Source organism: Pimephales promelas, chromosome 3 (assembly GCF_988280905.1).
Source record: "Pimephales promelas chromosome 3, fPimPro1.hap1.1, whole genome shotgun sequence".
Lineage (NCBI taxonomy): Eukaryota > Metazoa > Chordata > Actinopteri > Cypriniformes > Leuciscidae > Pimephales > Pimephales promelas.
The window spans coordinates 11,778,715-11,797,500 of NC_142771.1; the positions used below are offsets into that span (position 1 = coordinate 11,778,715).

General features: G+C 42.2%; 1 protein-coding gene across 12 annotated transcripts in view; it reads right to left on the minus strand.

Moving 5' to 3' along the window:
* Nucleotides 1-18,786, minus strand: part of nfixb (nuclear factor I/Xb) — a 189,341-nt gene that overhangs the window by 6,612 nt on the left and 163,943 nt on the right. For 6 of the 12 annotated variants that reach the window (XM_089128247.1, XM_089128251.1, XM_089128249.1 and 3 more), the window contains 3 exons: nt 18,431-18,609; nt 15,671-15,818; nt 5,335-5,426 (listed from right to left, as the gene is read on the minus strand). In XM_089128247.1, the coding sequence (XP_088984373.1) occupies nt 5,335-5,426; nt 15,671-15,818; nt 18,431-18,609 (419 nt within the window). The remainder of the gene's footprint in view (nt 1-5,334; nt 5,427-15,670; nt 15,819-18,430; nt 18,610-18,786) is intronic. The other 6 variants (XM_089128252.1, XM_089128257.1, XM_089128259.1 and 3 more) reach the window with 3 other exon arrangements.

Genomic DNA, 18,786 nt, shown 5'->3' on the forward strand with positions numbered 1-18,786 from the left:
TAATTTATATACATGTATGTCTGTATGTATATATCTATTCTATTTTCTAAATGTACTGCTCGTATCAGTTTGATTTCTGAGGGATCATGTGACACTGAAGACTGGAGTAATGATGCTGAAAAGAAGGGCAGGTAGAGAATAGGAGATGGAGAAGGAGAGGTGGAGAAGAAGAGATGGAGATGGAGAGATGGAGATGGAGAGGTGGAGAAGAGGTGGAGAAGGGCAGGTAGAGAATAGGAGATGGAGAAGGAGAGTGGAGAAGGAGAGATGGAGATGGAGAGATGGAGAAGGAGAGGTGGAGAAGGAGAGTGGAGAAGGAGAGATGGAGAAGGAGAGATGGAGAAGGAGAGGTGGAGAAGGAGAGATGGAGAAGGAGAGATGGAGAAGGAGAGATGGAGAAGGAGAGGTGGAGAAGGAGAGATGGAGAAGGAGAGGTGGAGAAGGAGAGATGGAGAAGGAGAGTGGAGAAGGAGAGATGGAGATGGAGAGGTGGAGAAGGAGAGGTGGAGAAGGGCAGGTAGAGAATAGGAGATGGAGAAGGAGAGTGGAGAAGGAGAGATGGAGATGGAGAGGTGGAGAAGAGGTGGAGAAGGAGAGATGGAGAAGGAGAGGTGGAGAAGGAGAGATGGAGATGGAGAGGTGGAGAAGAGGTGGAGAAGGAGAGATGGAGAAGGAGAAGTGGAGAAGGAGAGATGGAGAAGGAGAGGTGGAGAAGGGCAGGTAGAGAATAGGAGATGGAGAAGGAGAGATGGAGAAGGAGAGATGGAGATGGAGAGGTGGAGAAGAGGTGGAGAAGGAGAGATGGAGAAGGAGAGATGGAGAAGGAGAAGTGGAGAAGGAGAGGTGGAGAAGGGCAGGTAGAGAATAGGAGATGGAGAAGGAGAGATGGAGAAGGAGAGATGGAGAAGGAGAGATGGAGAAGGAGAGGTGGAGAAGGGCAGGTAGAGAATAGGAGATGGAGAAGGAGAGTGGAGAAGGAGAGATGGAGATGGAGAGGTGGAGAAGAGGTGGAGAAGGGCAGGTAGAGAATAGGAGATGGAGAAAGAGAGTGGAGAAGGAGAGATGGAGATGGAGAGATGGAGAAGGAGAGATGGAGAAGGAGAGTGGAGAAGGAGAGATGGAGAAGGAGAGATGGAGAAGGAGAGGTGGAGAAGGAGAGATGGAGAAGGAGAGGTGGAGAAGGAGAGATGGAGAAGGAGAGATGGAGAAGGAGAGTGGAGAAGGAGAGATGGAGATGGAGAGGTGGAGAAGGAGAGGTGGAGAAGGAGAGATGGAGAAGGAGAAGTGGAGAAGGAGAGATGGAGAAGGAGAGATGGAGAAGGAGAGGTGGAGAAGGAGAGATGGAGAAGGAGAGGTGGAGAAGGAGAGATGGAGAAGGAGAGATGGAGAAGGAGAGTGGAGAAGGAGAGATGGAGATGGAGAGGTGGAGAAGGAGAGGTGGAGAAGGAGAGTGGAGAAGGAGAGTGGAGATGGAGAGGTGGAGAAGGAGAGGTGGAGAAGGGCAGGTAGAGAATAGGAGATGGAGAAGGAGAGTGGAGAAGGAGAGATGGAGATGGAGAGGTGGAGAAGAGGTGGAGAAGGAGAGATGGAGAAGGAGAGGTGGAGAAGGAGAGATGGAGATGGAGAGGTGGAGAAGAGGTGGAGAAGGAGAGATGGAGAAGGAGAAGTGGAGAAGGAGAGATGGAGAAGGAGAGGTGGAGAAGGGCAGGTAGAGAATAGGAGATGGAGAAGGAGAGATGGAGAAGGAGAGATGGAGAAGGAGAGATGGAGATGGAGAGGTGGAGAAGAGGTGGAGAAGGAGAGATGGAGAAGGAGAAGTGGAGAAGGAGAGGTGGAGAAGGGCAGGTAGAGAATAGGAGATGGAGAAGGAGAGATGGAGAAGGAGAGATGGAGAAGGAGAGATGGAGAAGGAGAAGTGGAGAAGGAGAGGTGGAGAAGGGCAGGTAGAGAATAGGAGATGGAGAAGGAGAGATGGAGAAGGAGAGATGGAGAAGGAGAGGTGGAGAAGGGCAGGTAGAGAATAGGAGATGGAGAAGGAGAGTGGAGAAGGAGAGATGGAGATGGAGAGGTGGAGAAGAGGTGGAGAAGGAGAGGTGGAGAAGGAGAGATGGAGAAGGAGAGGTGGAGAAGGGCAGGTAGAGAATAGGAGATGGAGAAGGAGAGATGGAGATGGAGAGGTGGAGAAGAGGTGGAGAAGGAGAGGTGGAGAAGGGCAGGTAGAGAATAGGAGATGGAGAAGGAGAGTGGAGAAGGAGAGATGGAGATGGAGAGGTGGAGAAGAGGTGGAGAAGGAGAGGTGGAGAAGGAGAGATGGAGAAGGAGAAGTGGAGAAGGAGAGGTGGAGAAGGGCAGGTAGAGAATAGGAGATGGAGAAGGAGAGATGGAGAAGGAGAGATGGAGAAGGAGAAGTGGAGAAGGAGAGGTGGAGAAGGGCAGGTAGAGAATAGGAGATGGAGAAGGAGAGATGGAGAAGGAGAGATGGAGAAGGAGAGATGGAGAAGGAGAGGTGGAGAAGGGCAGGTAGAGAATAGGAGATGGAGAAGGAGAGTGGAGAAGGAGAGATGGAGATGGAGAGGTGGAGAAGAGGTGGAGAAGGAGAGGTGGAGAAGGAGAGATGGAGAAGGAGAGGTGGAGAAGGGCAGGTAGAGAATAGGAGATGGAGAAGGAGAGATGGAGATGGAGAGGTGGAGAAGAGGTGGAGAAGGAGAGGTGGAGAAGGGCAGGTAGAGAATAGGAGATGGAGAAGGAGAGTGGAGAAGGAGAGATGGAGATGGAGAGGTGGAGAAGGAGAGGTGGAGAAGGGCAGGTAGAGAAAAGGAGATGGAGAAGGAGAGTGGAGAAGGAGAGGTGGACAAGGAGAGATGGAGATGGAGAGATGGAGAAGAGGTGGAGAAGGAGAGGTGGAGAAGGAGAGATGGAGATGGAGAGATGGAGAAGAGGTGGAGAAGGAGAGGTGGAGAAGGGGAGGTAAAGAATAGGAGATGGAGAAGGAGAGTGAAGAAGGAGAGCTGGAGAAGAAGAGGTAGAGAATAGGAGATGGAGAAGGAGAGATGATGCTCCGGCTTACAGCGAGAGCTCGGATCAGCATTGCAATGAGAGGGAGAGAGATAGAGCGGGATTGTTTCTCCTGATTGGCTTTAACAAAACTCTCTAGAAGTCAAATCCTGGAAACACTTTGGCTGAGAGGGTCTGGGAGGAGGGGGAGTGGGTAACTTTTGTTCTGGGTGACTCTTGCAGGTCACGCAAACACCCCGGCACGTCCCGTCTATTTCTCCCCGCGCCGCTCGCCCCGGGCTAAAGCCCAACAGCCACTCGGGCCAAGTAACTCTTCCCCTCTAAGCTGTACTCCTCCCTCTCGCAATCCCATCTTCCCCCTGTAATCCTTGGCAGTGACCAACTCTATCTCCCCCCCACCACACACACACACACACACCTCTCAAGTTCAACTGCCTGTGACATCATGTCTCGTTGCTGTGGGCAACCAGACAGTTGGGACGTGACTTTTCAGCTTAGGGGCCGTGCTTAAACTTTGCCTCTCTTTCCTCCAGGCCTGTCTCACTTTTCCCCAGCTCTTTTGGATAGGAACGGAGAGAAGTTCCCCATACGGAGATGTATGGATGGACATACAGTGGGCCCAAAAGTATTCAAACATTTAAAAGGTTTGAATGGCACTAGATGAGATGATTTGTCTCTTCTATCACGTCACTTTTCTTAGTCAGAGTCTTTTGACAAAATGTGGTGATTTTTCTTGGATTTATAAAGTCTGTTCACTCTGGTGAAGATAATCACATCGACTATGAACATAATACACTGACATTAAGCTTCAATCAGCTAAAACAAAAACTCTTGTTCTTTTGATTTATCATTTAAAAACACACAAAGAACTTTTTGTGGAATGTTTTGTTTGAAAAGTGTTCTTTTGCTGCTTCTTCAAAATACACACACACACTGAAATACCCTTTAGGTCAATTGAAAAAAAAACTAACAAAAAAAACACAGAATCCTTCAAGAAACATCTCTTTGAAGTAAATTACACTGAATTATAATTATAAATGCACTCTCAATGCACATTTACTAAAAACAAAATAAATTAATTTATTATTTCACCATTTTATCTCTGCCTCTTCATTTTAGCTGTTATCAATATTTGTATTACACTGAATTTCATTTTTTAATTAATAATAAATGTAATATTTCACTATTTTCTCAATGCCTCTATCTTTTATCTTTTTTATTATATTTTTAATATTATATTATTGCACAATATATATTTATTTCTTTACTATATATATATATATATATATATATATATATGAAGAGTTCAGATGCAAAAGCCTCTAAGTGCCATTTGAAATTTTCTTCTAGAATGATAATTTTTATCAAGCTTGTATATTTAAGTTCAGTGATTTCACTTAATTACCTATTAATTGTTATTCATCTGCAAATAATGAATCTTAACAAAGCTTCTACTTATAATAACCAGCTATTTTCATTGTCATGGTCATTGTCTACATTACATTTAATCATTTTATTAAAGAGCCATATTTATTCTACAGGTTGCTGTTAGCGCTTTCATTAGCAAATATTCAAAAAGATATGAAATGCTGCTATGTTCATTAAAAAATATATAATTTAATTATTGCATCCAGAAAAGTGCAATAATAATATTACTATTATAATATATATATATATATATATATATATATATTTCACCAACAAATAATGAATCTTTGCAAAACATTTAGCTATGCTATTTAACACACTAAACATGTTTAAGTCTAAGGCTTAGGTTCCTCTATCCTTTAAAATTTAGGGTGAACAGACCAGAAAATGTGCAAAATCGGACAAAGCGCAGTCACAGCCAAGAAGTCACAGCGGGAGAGAATAAAAAAAAATCACCAGCAGAGGGTGATAGTGAGTTGAGAAACGAGTTAAAGGTGGTGAAAAAACACAGAGAATTGAGGAAAGGTTAGGCAGAGAGAGAGAGGGAAATGAATGGTCAAATCCAGAGAGGCCGTCCAGCAGAGGGAGGAGGTGAGAGCGGGCGAGTTAGCGACTTCAGATGGTCACCATGTGTTGAGGAGCAGGGAGCCGGCCCGGGGCGGGTGTGGTTTACACATTAATGAGTAAAGTGTACTGGGTGATGGAGGAGGCGCAGTGTGGTGGCCGCACATTCGCAACGCTCAAATCAACTACACCGCGACGATCAGCTTGAGTTATCGCAGGCCTGCTCCAGATGGGCCCGTCACCACACAGCAGAGAGCATTATGGGAGGAGAAGGCTTTTAAACGCTCGAACACAAGAAACGAGGTTTGTTTCGATTATAACAATCACCTGCGTCTGCTGGGGTATGTTCAGAAAGTTGTTGTCCCGTGATCCGATGCTGACAAACCTGTTGGGAGCTGTGGAGCCTGGCGTGGAGTATGCTGAGAAAGAAAGAGAGAAGAGGAGAGACAGAAAATATAAATAAAAAACAAAAAGATTTCAGAAAATCATCAGAGAAGCACAACACTTAGCATTTTCATGAATCACCCCACAATGTTAAGTCTTTTAGTTATTTAAAGAGCAATCTGAACAAATATATTATTCTCCGCAGATGCTTTGTGTGAATTTCATGCAATTTATAGTGAAAACTGAAACTCCTGTACCGACTGTGCTGTAAGAACTTATCATAAAAGATATACTATGCTTGATTGTCATTGGTTCACACAGGTTAAATGGAATTTAAATCTGCAGGTTTGAAGTCATTATCAAATTTAGGGCAGTTTGGGGTTTCGAATTATTTGATGGACTCTGAGTAACTGTTCATCAACTATAGAGATCTAAAACAAATCAAAAAGCCATATTGTTCTACAGGTTGCTGTTAGCGCTTTCATTAGCAAACATTCAAAAAGATATGATATGCTGCTTTGTTCTTTAAAAACGAATTATTATTATTGCAATTAGATAAAGTTTGTTTAATGAGAGGCATAATTTAATACACAAGTTGTAGGTTAAATGTTAAGCACTAAGTGATTAGGATTTACCTTGCTAAAAGAAACCAAATCCTTTTTAATCAGTGTAACAACAAACTTTGCCACAAGAGGCCATGTGTATTTTTCAGTTGCTAAAGGGTTTTTAGGCCATTCGTTTTGTATATTTACCCTTAACAATCCCCGTTAACCATGGTAAACTTATTGTAATGCATGACCACTTTATGCTTAATGCTTAAACACAAGTAAATAACCGTTCTGTATAATTGTAAGCAGGTTGTGGTAAGTGCATTCAACATATAAACACATAAAAAGACGACACACACAAACAACATAAAAAAACAAATGGAGCCCAAAAAATAAATAAATAAATGAAACGGAAGGAAAAATAAGAAACATGGAAGAAAAAAGGAAAAGAAATGCAAGTGCTCCGTCCAGTGCCCCGTCTGTGGTGAGTGAACATTTTTTTGTCTGATTCTCCACCCCGATACGCCACCTCCTTTCTGAACGGCCTAAATTTGGTTTGAGTACGGGACAAACTGACCTTTAGACAAGCACTGGAGCTCAACTATCACATTTCCACAAGCCAAAAGCTAACCAGCAATGTGAATGTAACCAAAACAAACTCAAATCAAACCAACTTAAAATTACAAAACATGGGTTCCCCGTGTCTCACAATCGACTGCTTTTTGGTGTGTACAGGCTCTTCAACACACTGACCAGCACAAACCAACCTGGACCAAAATGAAAGTTCAAGATGGTCTAAGCTGGTCTTTTTAGTCGGGTGGATACACACTCTTCTGTTGTTTTGATTTTCATGCCAGCACTGTTCAATAATCAAAGGCTGCATTACACAAGTAATGTGTGTCAGCACAAGTAATAGTCAGCGACAATTGTTTGGACGAAAATGCATAAATTTATTTTTGAGTCCACTTTTACTGCCCTAAATTTGCACCTTTCAGTACGGAGGCCCTAATGGGACATTGGAAGGGAAAAATATGAGATGGGAGAAAAAACTATTTGAACGTTTTTGCATTCTCTAGTAAAATAATTGCTTTCCCCCCAAGAAACTTTGCATTCGCTTGCAAAAGCACTGAATTATAGTTTTTCCTCCCACTTCATATTATTTTCATCACAAAAGGGAGCAAATGCAAAGAGTCTCACTAGAGTTTTGCCAGAGAACACAAAGGTTTTTGAAAGTGAACAAGGTTTCTTAGAAGAAAACACAAAGATTTTACGAGCATTTGCAAAGATTCTCAGTAGAACGCAAACGTTTTTTGAGAAAACAGTTTTGTGACTGAACAAAATGTTTCTATGGGGAACGCAGAGATTTGTGAGAACGCAGTTTTTTGAGGGAGAGTTTTGTGACTGAATGAAAAGTTTCTCAGGGGAACGCAAAAGATTTGCGAGAACGCAGTTTTTTGGGGGAGAGTTTCGTGACCGAATGAAAAGTTTCTCAGGGGAACGCGAAAGATTTACGAGAACACAGTTTTTTGGGGGAGAGTTTCGTGACCGAACAAAATTTTTCTGAGGGAAATGCAAAAGATTTGCGAGAACGCAGTTTTTGGGGGAGAGTTTCGTGACCGAACAAAATTTTTCTGAGGGAAATGCAAAAGATTTGCGAGAACGCAGTTTTTTGGGGGAGAGTTTCGTGACCGAACAAAATTTTTCTGAGGGAAATGCAAAAGATTTGCGAGAACGCAGTTTTTGGGGGAGAGTTTCGTGACCGAACAAAATTTTTCTGAGGGAAATGCAAAAGATTTGCGAGAACGCAGTTTTTTGGGGGAGAGTTTCGTGACCGAACAAAATTTTTCTGAGGGAAATGCAAAAGATTTGCGAGAACGCAGTTTTTTGGGGGAGAGTTTCGTGACCGAACAAAATTTTTCTGAGGGAAATGCAAAAGATTTGCGAGAACGCCGTTTTTTGGGGGAGAGTTTCGTGACCGAACAAAATTTTTCTGAGGGAAATGCAAAAGATTTGCGAGAACGCAGTTTTTTGGGGGAGAGTTTTGTGACCGAACAAAATTTTTCTGAGGGAAATGCAAAAGATTTGCGAGAACGCAGTTTATTGGGGGAGAGTTTCGTGACCGAACGAAATTTTTCTGAGGGAAATGCAAAAGATTTGCGAGAACGCAGTTTTTGGGGGAGAGTTTCGTGACCGAATGAAAAGTTTCTCAGGGAAATGCAAAAGATTTGCGAGAACGCAGTTTATTGGGGGAGAGTTTCGTGACCGAATGAAAAATTTTTGAGGGAAATGCAAAAGATTAACGAGAACGCAGTTTTTTGGGGGAGAGTTTCGTGACCGAATGAAAAGTTTCTCAGGGGAACGCAAAAGATTTGCGAGAACGCAGTTTTTTGGGGGAGAGTTTCGTGACCGAACAAAATTTTTCTGAGGGAAATGCAAAAGATTTGCGAGAACGCAGTTTTTGGGGGAGAGTTTCGTGACCGAATGAAAAGTTTCTCAGGGAAATGCAAAAGATTTGCAAGAACGCAGTTTATTGGGGGAGAGTTTCGTGACCGAAAAAAAATTTTCTGAGGGAAATGCAAAAGATTTGCGAGAACGCAGTTTTTTGGGGGAGAGTTTCGTGACCGAACTAAATTTTTCTGAGGGAAATGCAGAGAGTTTCGTGACCGAATGAAAAGTTTCTCAGGGGAACGCAAAAGATTTGTGAGAGAACGCAGTTTTTTGGGGGAGAGTTTCGTGACCGAATGAAAAGTTTCTCAGGGGAACGCAAAAGATTTGTGAGAGAACGCAGTTTTTTGGGGAGAATTTTGTGACTGAACGAAAATTTTCTGAGGGAAATGCAAAAGATTTGCGAGAACGCAGTTTTTTGGGGGAGAGTTTCGTGACCGAACGAAAAGCTTCTGAGGGGAACGCAAAAGATTTGCGAGAACGCAGTTTTTTGGGGGAGAGTTTTGTGATCGAACGAAAAGTTTCTCAGGGGAACGCAAAAGATTTGTGAGAGAACACAGTTTTTTGGGGGAGAGTTTCGTGACCGAACGAAAAGTTTCTGAGGGGAACGCAAAAGATTTGCGAGAACGCAGTTTTTTGGGGGAGAGTTTTGTGATCGAACGAAAAGTTTCTGAGGGGAACGCAAAAGATTTGCGAGAACGCAGTTTTTTGGGGGAGAGTTTCGTGACCGAATGAAAAGTTTCTCAGGGGAACGCAAAAGATTTGCGAGAACGCAGTTTTTTGGGGGAGAGTTTCGTGACCGAACAAAATTTTTCTGAGGGAAATGCAAAAGATTTGCGAGAACGCAGTTTTTGGGGGAGAGTTTCGTGACCGAACAAAATTTTTCTGAGGGAAATGCAAAAGATTTGCGAGAACGCAGTTTTTTGGGGGAGAGTTTCGTGACCGAACAAAATTTTTCTGAGGGAAATGCAAAAGATTTGCGAGAACGCAGTTTTTTGGGGGAGAGTTTCGTGACCGAACAAAATTTTTCTGAGGGAAATGCAAAAGATTTGCGAGAACGCCGTTTTTTGGGGGAGAGTTTCGTGACCGAACAAAATTTTTCTGAGGGAAATGCAAAAGATTTGCGAGAACGCAGTTTTTTGGGGGAGAGTTTTGTGACCGAACAAAATTTTTCTGAGGGAAATGCAAAAGATTTGCGAGAACGCATTTTTTTGGGGGAGTTTCGTGACCGAACAAAATTTTTCTGAGGGAAATGCAAAAGATTTGCGAGAACGCAGTTTTTTGGGGGAGAGTTTCGTGACCGAACAAAATTTTTCTGAGGGAAATGCAAAAGATTTGCGAGAACGCAGTTTATTGGGGGAGAGTTTCGTGACCGAACAAAATTTTTCTGAGGGAAATGCAAAAGATTTGCGAGAACGCATTTTTTTGGGGGAGAGTTTCGTGACCGAACAAAATTTTTCTGAGGGAAATGCAAAAGATTTGCGAGAACGCAGTTTTTTGGGGGAGAGTTTTGTGACCGAACAAAATTTTTCTGAGGGAAATGCAAAAGATTTGCGAGAACGCAGTTTTTGGGGGAGAGTTTCGTGACCGAATGAAAAGTTTCTCAGGGAAATGCAAAAGATTTGCGAGAACGCAGTTTATTGGGGGAGAGTTTCGTGACCGAATGAAAAATTTTTGAGGGAAATGCAAAAGATTTACGAGAACGCAGTTTTTTGGGGGAGAGTTTCGTGACCGAATGAAAAGTTTCTCAGGGGAACGCAAAAGATTTGCGAGAACGCAGTTTTTTGGGGGAGAGTTTCGTGACCGAACAAAATTTTTCTGAGGGAAATGCAAAAGATTTGCGAGAACGCAGTTTTTGGGGGAGAGTTTCGTGACCGAAAGAAAAGTTTCTCAGGGAAATGCAAAAGATTTGCAAGAACGCAGTTTATTGGGGGAGAGTTTCGTGACCGAAAAAAAATTTTCTGAGGGAAATGCAAAAGATTTGCGAGAACGCAGTTTTTTGGGGGAGAGTTTCGTGACCGAACTAAATTTTTCTGAGGGAAATGCAGAGAGTTTCGTGACCGAATGAAAAGTTTCTCAGGGGAACGCAAAAGATTTGTGAGAGAACGCAGTTTTTTGGGGGAGAGTTTCGTGACCGAATGAAAAGTTTCTCAGGGGAACGCAAAAGATTTGTGAGAGAACGCAGATTTTTGGGGAGAATTTTGTGACTGAACGAAAATTTTCTGAGGGAAATGCAAAAGATTTGCGAGAACGCAGTTTTTTGGGGGAGAGTTTCGTGACCGAACGAAAAGCTTCTGAGGGGAACGCAAAAGATTTGCGAGAACGCAGTTTTTTGGGGGAGAGTTTTGTGACTGAACGAAAAGTTTCTGAGGGAAATGCAAAAGATTTGCGAGAACGCAGTTTTTTGGGGGAGAGTTTCGTGACCGAAAAAAAATTTTCTGAGGGAAATGCAAAAGATTTGCGAGAACGCAGTTTTTTGGGGGAGAGTTTCGTGACCGAACTAAATTTTTCTGAGGGAAATGCAGAGAGTTTCGTGACCGAATGAAAAGTTTCTCAGGGGAACGCAAAAGATTTGTGAGAGAACGCAGTTTTTTGGGGGAGAGTTTCGTGACCGAATGAAAAGTTTCTCAGGGGAACGCAAAAGATTTGTGAGAGAACGCAGATTTTTGGGGAGAATTTTGTGACTGAACGAAAATTTTCTGAGGGAAATGCAAAAGATTTGCGAGAACGCAGTTTTTTGGGGGAGAGTTTCGTGACCGAACGAAAAGTTTCTGAGGGGAACGCAAAAGATTTGCGAGAACGCAGTTTTTTGGGGGAGAGTTTTGTGATCGAACGAAAAGTTTCTCAGGGGAACGCAAAAGATTTGTGAGAGAACAGAGTTTTTTGGGGGAGAGTTTCGTGACCGAATGAAAAGTTTCTCAGGGAAATGCAAAAGATTTGCGAGAACGCAGTTTATTGGGGGAGAGTTTTGTGACGAACGAAAAATTTTTGAGGGAAATGCAAAAGATTTGCGAGAACGCAGTTTTTTGGGGGAGAGTTTCGTGACCGAACAAAATTTTTCTGAGGGAAATGCAAAAGATTTGCGAGAACGCCGTTTTTTGGGGGAGAGTTTCGTGACCGAACAAAATTTTTCTGAGGGAAATGCAAAAGATTTGCGAGAACGCAGTTTTTTGGGGGAGAGTTTTGTGACCGAACAAAATTTTTCTGAGGGAAATGCAAAAGATTTGCGAGAACGCAGTTTATTGGGGGAGAGTTTCGTGACCGAACAAAATTTTTCTGAGGGAAATGCAAAAGATTTGCGAGAACGCATTTTTTTGGGGGAGAGTTTCGTGACCGAACAAAATTTTTCTGAGGGAAATGCAAAAGATTTGCGAGAACGCAGTTTTTTGGGGGAGAGTTTCGTGACCGAACTAAATTTTTCTGAGGGAAATGCAAAAGATTTGCGAGAACGCAGTTTTTGGGGGAGAGTTTCGTGATCGAACGAAAAGTTTCTCAGGGGAACGCAAAAGATTTGTGAGAGAACACAGTTTTTTGGGGGAGAGTTTCGTGACCGAATGAAAAGTTTCTCAGGGAAATGCAAAAGATTTGCGAGAACGCAGTTTATTGGGGGAGAGTTTTGTGACGAACGAAAAATTTTTGAGGGAAATGCAAAAGATTTACGAGAACGCAGTTTTTTGGGGGAGAGTTTCGTGACCGAATGAAAAGTTTCTCAGGGGAACGCAAAAGATTTGCGAGAACGCAGTTTTTTGGGGGAGAGTTTCGTGACCGAACAAAATTTTTCTGAGGGAAATGCAAAAGATTTGCGAGAACGCAGTTTTTTGGGGGAGAGTTTCGTGACTGAACAAAATTTTTCTGAGGGAAATGCAAAAGATTTGCGAGAACGCAGTTTTTGGGGGAGAGTTTCGTGTCCGAATGAAAAGTTTCTCAGGGAAATGCAAAAGATTTGCAAGAACGCAGTTTATTGGGGGAGAGTTTCGTGACCGAACAAAATTTTTCTGAGGGAAATGCAAAAGATTTGCGAGAACGCAGTTTTTTGGGGGAGAGTTTCGTGACCGAACTAAATTTTTCTGAGGGAAATGCAGAGAGTTTCGTGACCGAATGAAAAGTTTCTCAGGGGAACGCAAAAGATTTGTGAGAGAAAGCAGTTTTTTGGGGGAGAGTTTCGTGACTGAACAAAATTTTTCTGAGGGAAATGCAAAAGATTTGCGAGAACGCAGTTTTTGGGGGAGAGTTTCGTGTCCGAATGAAAAGTTTCTCAGGGAAATGCAAAAGATTTGCAAGAACGCAGTTTATTGGGGGAGAGTTTCGTGACCGAACAAAATTTTTCTGAGGGAAATGCAAAAGATTTGCGAGAACGCAGTTTTTTGGGGGAGAGTTTCGTGACCGAACTAAATTTTTCTGAGGGAAATGCAGAGAGTTTCGTGACCGAATGAAAAGTTTCTCAGGGGAACGCAAAAGATTTGTGAGAGAAAGCAGTTTTTTGGGGGAGAGTTTCGTGACCGAATGAAAAGTTTCTCAGGGGAACGCAAAAGATTTGTGAGAGAACGCAGTTTTTTGGGGAGAATTTTGTGACTGAACGAAAATTTTCTGAGGGAAATGCAAAAGATTTGCGAGAACGCAGTTTTTTGGGGGAGAGTTTCGTGACCGAACGAAAAGTTTCTGAAGGGAACGCAAAAGATTTGCGAGAACGCAGTTTTTTGGGGGAGAGTTTTGTGATCGAACGAAAAGTTTCTCAGGGGAACGCAAAAGATTTGTGAGAGAACGCAGTTTTTTGGGGAGAATTTTGTGACTGAACAAAAATTTTCTGAGGGAAATGCAAAAGATTTGCGAGAACGCAGTTTTTTGGGGGAGAGTTTTGTGATCGAACGAAAAGTTTCTCAGGGGAACGTAAAAGTTTTGTGAGAGAACGCAGTTTTTTGGGTGATAGTTTTTTGATCGAACGAAAAGTTTCTCATGGGAACGTAAAAGATTTACGAGAATGCAGTTTTTTAGGGGGAGAGTTTTGTGACCGAATGAAACGTTTCTAAGGGGAAAGCAATTGGTTTGCAAGAGAATGCAGTTTCTCAAGGGAGAGTTTTGAGATTCAACGCAAGGTTTCTCAGGGGAATGCAACCATTTTGTGAGAGAACGCAGTATCTCAGGGAAGAGTTTTGTGATCGAACGAAAAGTTTCTTAGGGGAATGCAACCATTTTGTGAGAGAACGCAGTTCCAAGGGGGAGAGTTTTGTGATTCAACACTAGGGATGCACCGAATATTCGGCCGCCGAAAATTTTCGGCCGAAAATGGCCCAAAAGTGCATTTTCGGTTTTCGGCCGAAAGACTTTTATCACCGAAACAATACGGCCGAAATGTTGTGATGACACAAACAGAAACCGCGACCTGCACGTGCTTGTCTGAAGCAACATGTCTGCGGTGTGGACGTATTTCAGTGTATCTGTACCCGCGAGGAGACGGAAACCTTGTTTATCCACTTATATCTGCTCTAAACAATGCGTGCCGCCATGACGACGAATCCAGTTGCGAGCGGGTCAAGAGCGGTGCGCGCGCTGTCTGTGGAGACTCGCGCTGCGGAGGCAGGCGAAAGTAAACAAACAAGGCAGCGCGAGTCTCCACAGACAGCGCGCGCACCGCTCTTGACCCGCTCGCAACCGGATTCGTCGTCATGGCGGCACGCATTGTTTAGAACAGATAAAGGTGGATGAAACAATTAAAATTTATAAATAAGACTCGCGCTGCGGAGGCAGGCGAAAGTAAACAAGGCAGCGCGAGTCTCCACAAACAGCGCGTGCACCGCTCCAAACGGTCGAGGCGTTTATACTTGACGCGCACTCCGTTGCGCGTCTTGTTGTTCTATTCCTTGAAACGACAGGGGACGACTCAAGTAACTGTCCTCTAACCATCAGGAATCGGTGAGAAGAAGACAGATAAATACATGACAATGTTTCTTTTTTAGTATTCCACCACCAATACAAAAATAATCATGTAAAACCCAGTAAACCCTGAGATTATTGCTTGTTACATTACAAAAAAAATATGTATATGGGAACATGTATGTATAGAACTAAATTAATGCTCTCTTAAATATTTTCTACATTCACTAAAAATGTTTCATTAAGTTTCATGTACATTTGTATTAAACATGGACCATTGTTCATTTAAAAAGGCTTTTTATGCTATTGTATGCTACATTTTTAAAATGTAACTAATTTAGACGTGCAAACTGGGTGCTTGTGTGATGAGAAGTTTGCGCTCGGCTTTGTTTTTGAGAAAACATTTCATTTTAAAACCTTTCTGCAGGCCAGTAGATTATTATTTAGTGTACACATGAGTGGGGTCAAGTTAAACATAGTTTGAATTTTATTTTATACTGTGCATTGTGCTAAATAAATATTTGCATATATTGTAATTGATTTATTCTTTGAAAATGTTATATTAATTTATGCAATTGCAATGCCTTGATTTTAGTAAAGTTTGTACACAGTCATAGCCATAAATGCAATTATACTAATAATTGGCATAATTTATTTCGGTGTTTCGGTTTTCGGCCTTGGTTTCCTCTTTTTCGGTTTTCGGTTTCGGCCAAGAATTTTCATTTCGGTGCATCCCTATTCAACACAAAGTTTCTCAGGATAACTCAAGCATCTTGTGAGATAACAGTTTTTTAGGGGAGTTTTTTTTTTTATTGAATGTAAAGTTTCTCAGGGGAACGCAAACATTTTGAAAGAGATTGCAGTTTTTTGGGGGAGATTTTTCTGACGGAACGAAAAGTTTTTCAGGGGACCCCAAAGTTTTGGGAGAGAAAGCAGTTTCTCAAGGGAGAGTTTTCTGATCGAATGCAAAGTTTATCAGGGCAAATGCTCGTAAAAGTTTTGAGACTGAACGCAAGATTTTAGAGTGAATGCAAAAGTTTGCAACCATTGATATATATTTTTAATCCCAACTAATTTTTATCCCATCATTATTCACTTTATAGGCTCTGTACTTAATATTTTGATGGGTTAAACCACTAAAATTGATGCCTGAAATTTAGGATGCATAAAAAAAGGCCAGCACGAAAAATTGCATTGGTTTCATTCAGATTGGAAAAAATAAAATAAAAGTCGTAAGGACTAGTTCTGACCCAACAGTTAGTGCTACCACGATAGTTACGAATAATGGGCAGTAGATGTTAACTCAAGAAACACAAACTAGATGGCAAAAATCAGCCCAGCTGTGGCCAGACGACTGGCTTTCTTCCAGCCTTCGAGGGGTTTGGTGGAATGGGGGGGGGGGTCGGGTCACTTACACGGAGATGTGGGAGAGGTGAGTCCGCCATCGGGGGGCGTGCTGCTGGGTTTAGAGTCTGGCATTGGGAGGGGCACTGGACGCGCCACAGGGGGGGGTGGAGGCAGCAAGAAGGAGCCCGGCATTTTGCTCTGGCCGCTCCCGTTCGGCTGCAGACGACACAAACAGGGTGAGGAGTACGGACACGCCCGACACCCCACAAATGGAAAAAACAACGCAAACTCGCTTGAAAAAAAAAATAAATTAAAAAAAGGAATGGCGGGTGGCTGGTAGTGGAAAGAGTTGAGAGGGAAACAACCAAAAAGATGGTGAATGTCTGTTTGCTTTTGTTTATGAAAGGGTGTGTTTGTGTGCGTGTTTGTGTGTCGACTTCACCACAGGCATAGACAGGAGCAGTGGAGGAGCTGGAAAAAAAACTAAAATGGAGGACTTTAGGTAGAAGGTGAGGAAGAAGAAGAAATGGGCGCACGAATGGTGAGGTGAGCTTTGGTCCATGGAATGATTCCAAATAAAAATCTGGGCGCAAAAGAAAAAGCCACGTTCAAAACGCTGAAAATGGCAGAAGCAGAACTGAGGAGGGAATGCGCTACGCTGTAATGCGCAGAGGTCGTCAGCTGTAGCGCAGATGGGTTTTAACGTGGAAGTGGACAGAGAAGGAGAGATTAACTCAAAACTGTCTAGACAAGCACAAGATACATAACAGTGACCGATTAGTCGGCTTCAAAGACAAGGAAGGAACGCACACTTTTGTTTCCATCGGAAAAAACAGTATGCAGTTACTGTGTGTATATAGTAAAAAAGTACATCAATTATATACATTTGTGCATTATTTAAAACGTTTTTGAATGCTTGCTAACAGCAAACTTCAATCTTAGCTGGGCTGTTAATTGGGACAGATGTCTCAGGGCTCCAGACTGGCGACAATACTGTATAAACTTGCATGTTATGGTTAAAAAATGCAAGCCTTTTGACCTGCATGTTCAGTGATCCATCACATCTTTTGTTGTGTTGTCGTACTAAAATGAGATGACCTGCAGCAAAGTTGAAGTGAGCGCCAAAATACGCACAGGGACAGCAAGGATCATCTTTCCACCTCAGAAACAAATGTCAAAACGAAAAACATCAGCCTTTTTAAAGCCCTCATCTATATCGAGCAACAACGCTGACATCTGTGAGAGAGAAACGTGTCAATGATCGAACCATGGAAGTACAGAGGAAAAATTCAGGATGGCAGCGTCAATTTCATGGATAAACTACTACAGATACACGTCAGCTATGTGGACGCAAACAAATTAACAATTCTTGTTTTTAATTAATACCGATATGGATTGCTATTCTCAATATCTTTTCATCTTTGCTGTTTTCCCTTACTGCCTGAACTTCACAGTATTTGTCACGCAGCCATCCATAATCGCAGTAAGATTTGTTAATTGTAGTAAACAATTAACAAACTTTCAGCTTGCAAATTCTGCCAATTTTGTCACAAAATACAAGCAATAAATGTTGTTTTGGGGCTTTTTTTAATGTTGCCTGACAGACAGATCGCTCAATCAGCATTTCGACCTTGGAAAGAGCTTGTATAAAACAGCTTGTGAACAATCACGTCAAATTTACCTCAGAAAAGCCATTCAATACTCGAACTCTGTAGTCAGCAAGAAAAATAAATATAGAAAAGGGCATTTTGCTAAATATGCACTACATCACACATAATCCTTGTTGTCTACATAAGGAGCTAAAAATGAAATTCAACACAGACCATATAATTTCATATGAAGAGCTGCCTTTCACCAAATTTACCTCTCAAACAACATTACTCATGAAGAAAAAGATTGGGTTTGTCCAAGACATTCGACAATGTTTATAGGATGCATTAGAGGACGGAGGAGGCCAAACTATACTCTTTGGCTGGTTCAGATTCTGTGTAAAGAACGATTCTTTGTAGTTCTCAAGTTGGAAACACAATTCAGTTCCTATTTAAAGTGAATCTTAGTTCCCAGGACATCCACAAGATGGATGAAAATGCTGATGCTGTAAAAGGAGGGCAGACGTGACAACACATGACAAAATTACAAAAGGTTTATTCTTTTGTGGCACTTAAAAAAATTAATTTTGCACCTAATGTTTTCCCTTATAGGAGCCAAAGGGTCCTTAACTGATTTTATTTTGTTGTCTGGAGCCCTGTGTCTTCACAAGCTCAGTTTAACCAACATTACGTTAAATGCTTGATAGCGTTAGATTCACAGAGAGAAAAAAATACATTCAATCTCATTTAATAAAAGGCAAGTATTTTTGCTTAATATGAAAACTAATTCTGTTCAATCAACATTTGGTTTGGGAGGATGAAATGTCTTATCATTTAACAATTGAATACCGCACATTATATACTCTATATTTCCAAATATTGTAACAAACAGTACAGTATGTGAAAAAATATGGAGTAAGCAATAATACATGTTTTATACAGTGGATTGTGACAATGGCTGCGTTCAAAATGGAGTTTTAGTATTAAGTGTCCCAAGTTGAACACATTGCATCGTGGGATAGAGTATTTCATGTGTTCTTCTCTCTTGTATAGTCTATACTGGGTATTTTGCATATGGTTCATATTATACATGCTGCAAAAATAGTATGAGTAGTATGATACTGTAGGACGCCATTCCCAATATTCACCATTAAACCAGTGTGTGTTTATTCATGAGAACCACTGCATAATGAGTTAAGTTCACACCAACACTTCCTGTATGAGGTCATTTCCTCTTACCTGACCGCTAGCCTGTCCTGATCCGTCGGCACAGACGAACTGCACAAATTCCTTGAGCGGGTCCTGTCCCGGGTGGTGGTGGTATCGGATGGTGGGATGGGTGAAATACGGGCTGGACTGCTGGATGATGGATGGCGAGGGGAAGTGCAGGGAAGAAGCTGAGGCACGGGGACTTCCTGCTGACAGACACACACACACACACAGAGAGAGGTTAGTGACAGATATTATACAAGTACAGTAGTATATTAATAATGAGTCCAAGCAAGACTGACACACAACGATATAACAGATGACATGAGATGGAAGTGATGGAAAGCAGTTCAGGAAAAATGGTGTGTGTGTGTGTGTGTGTGTGT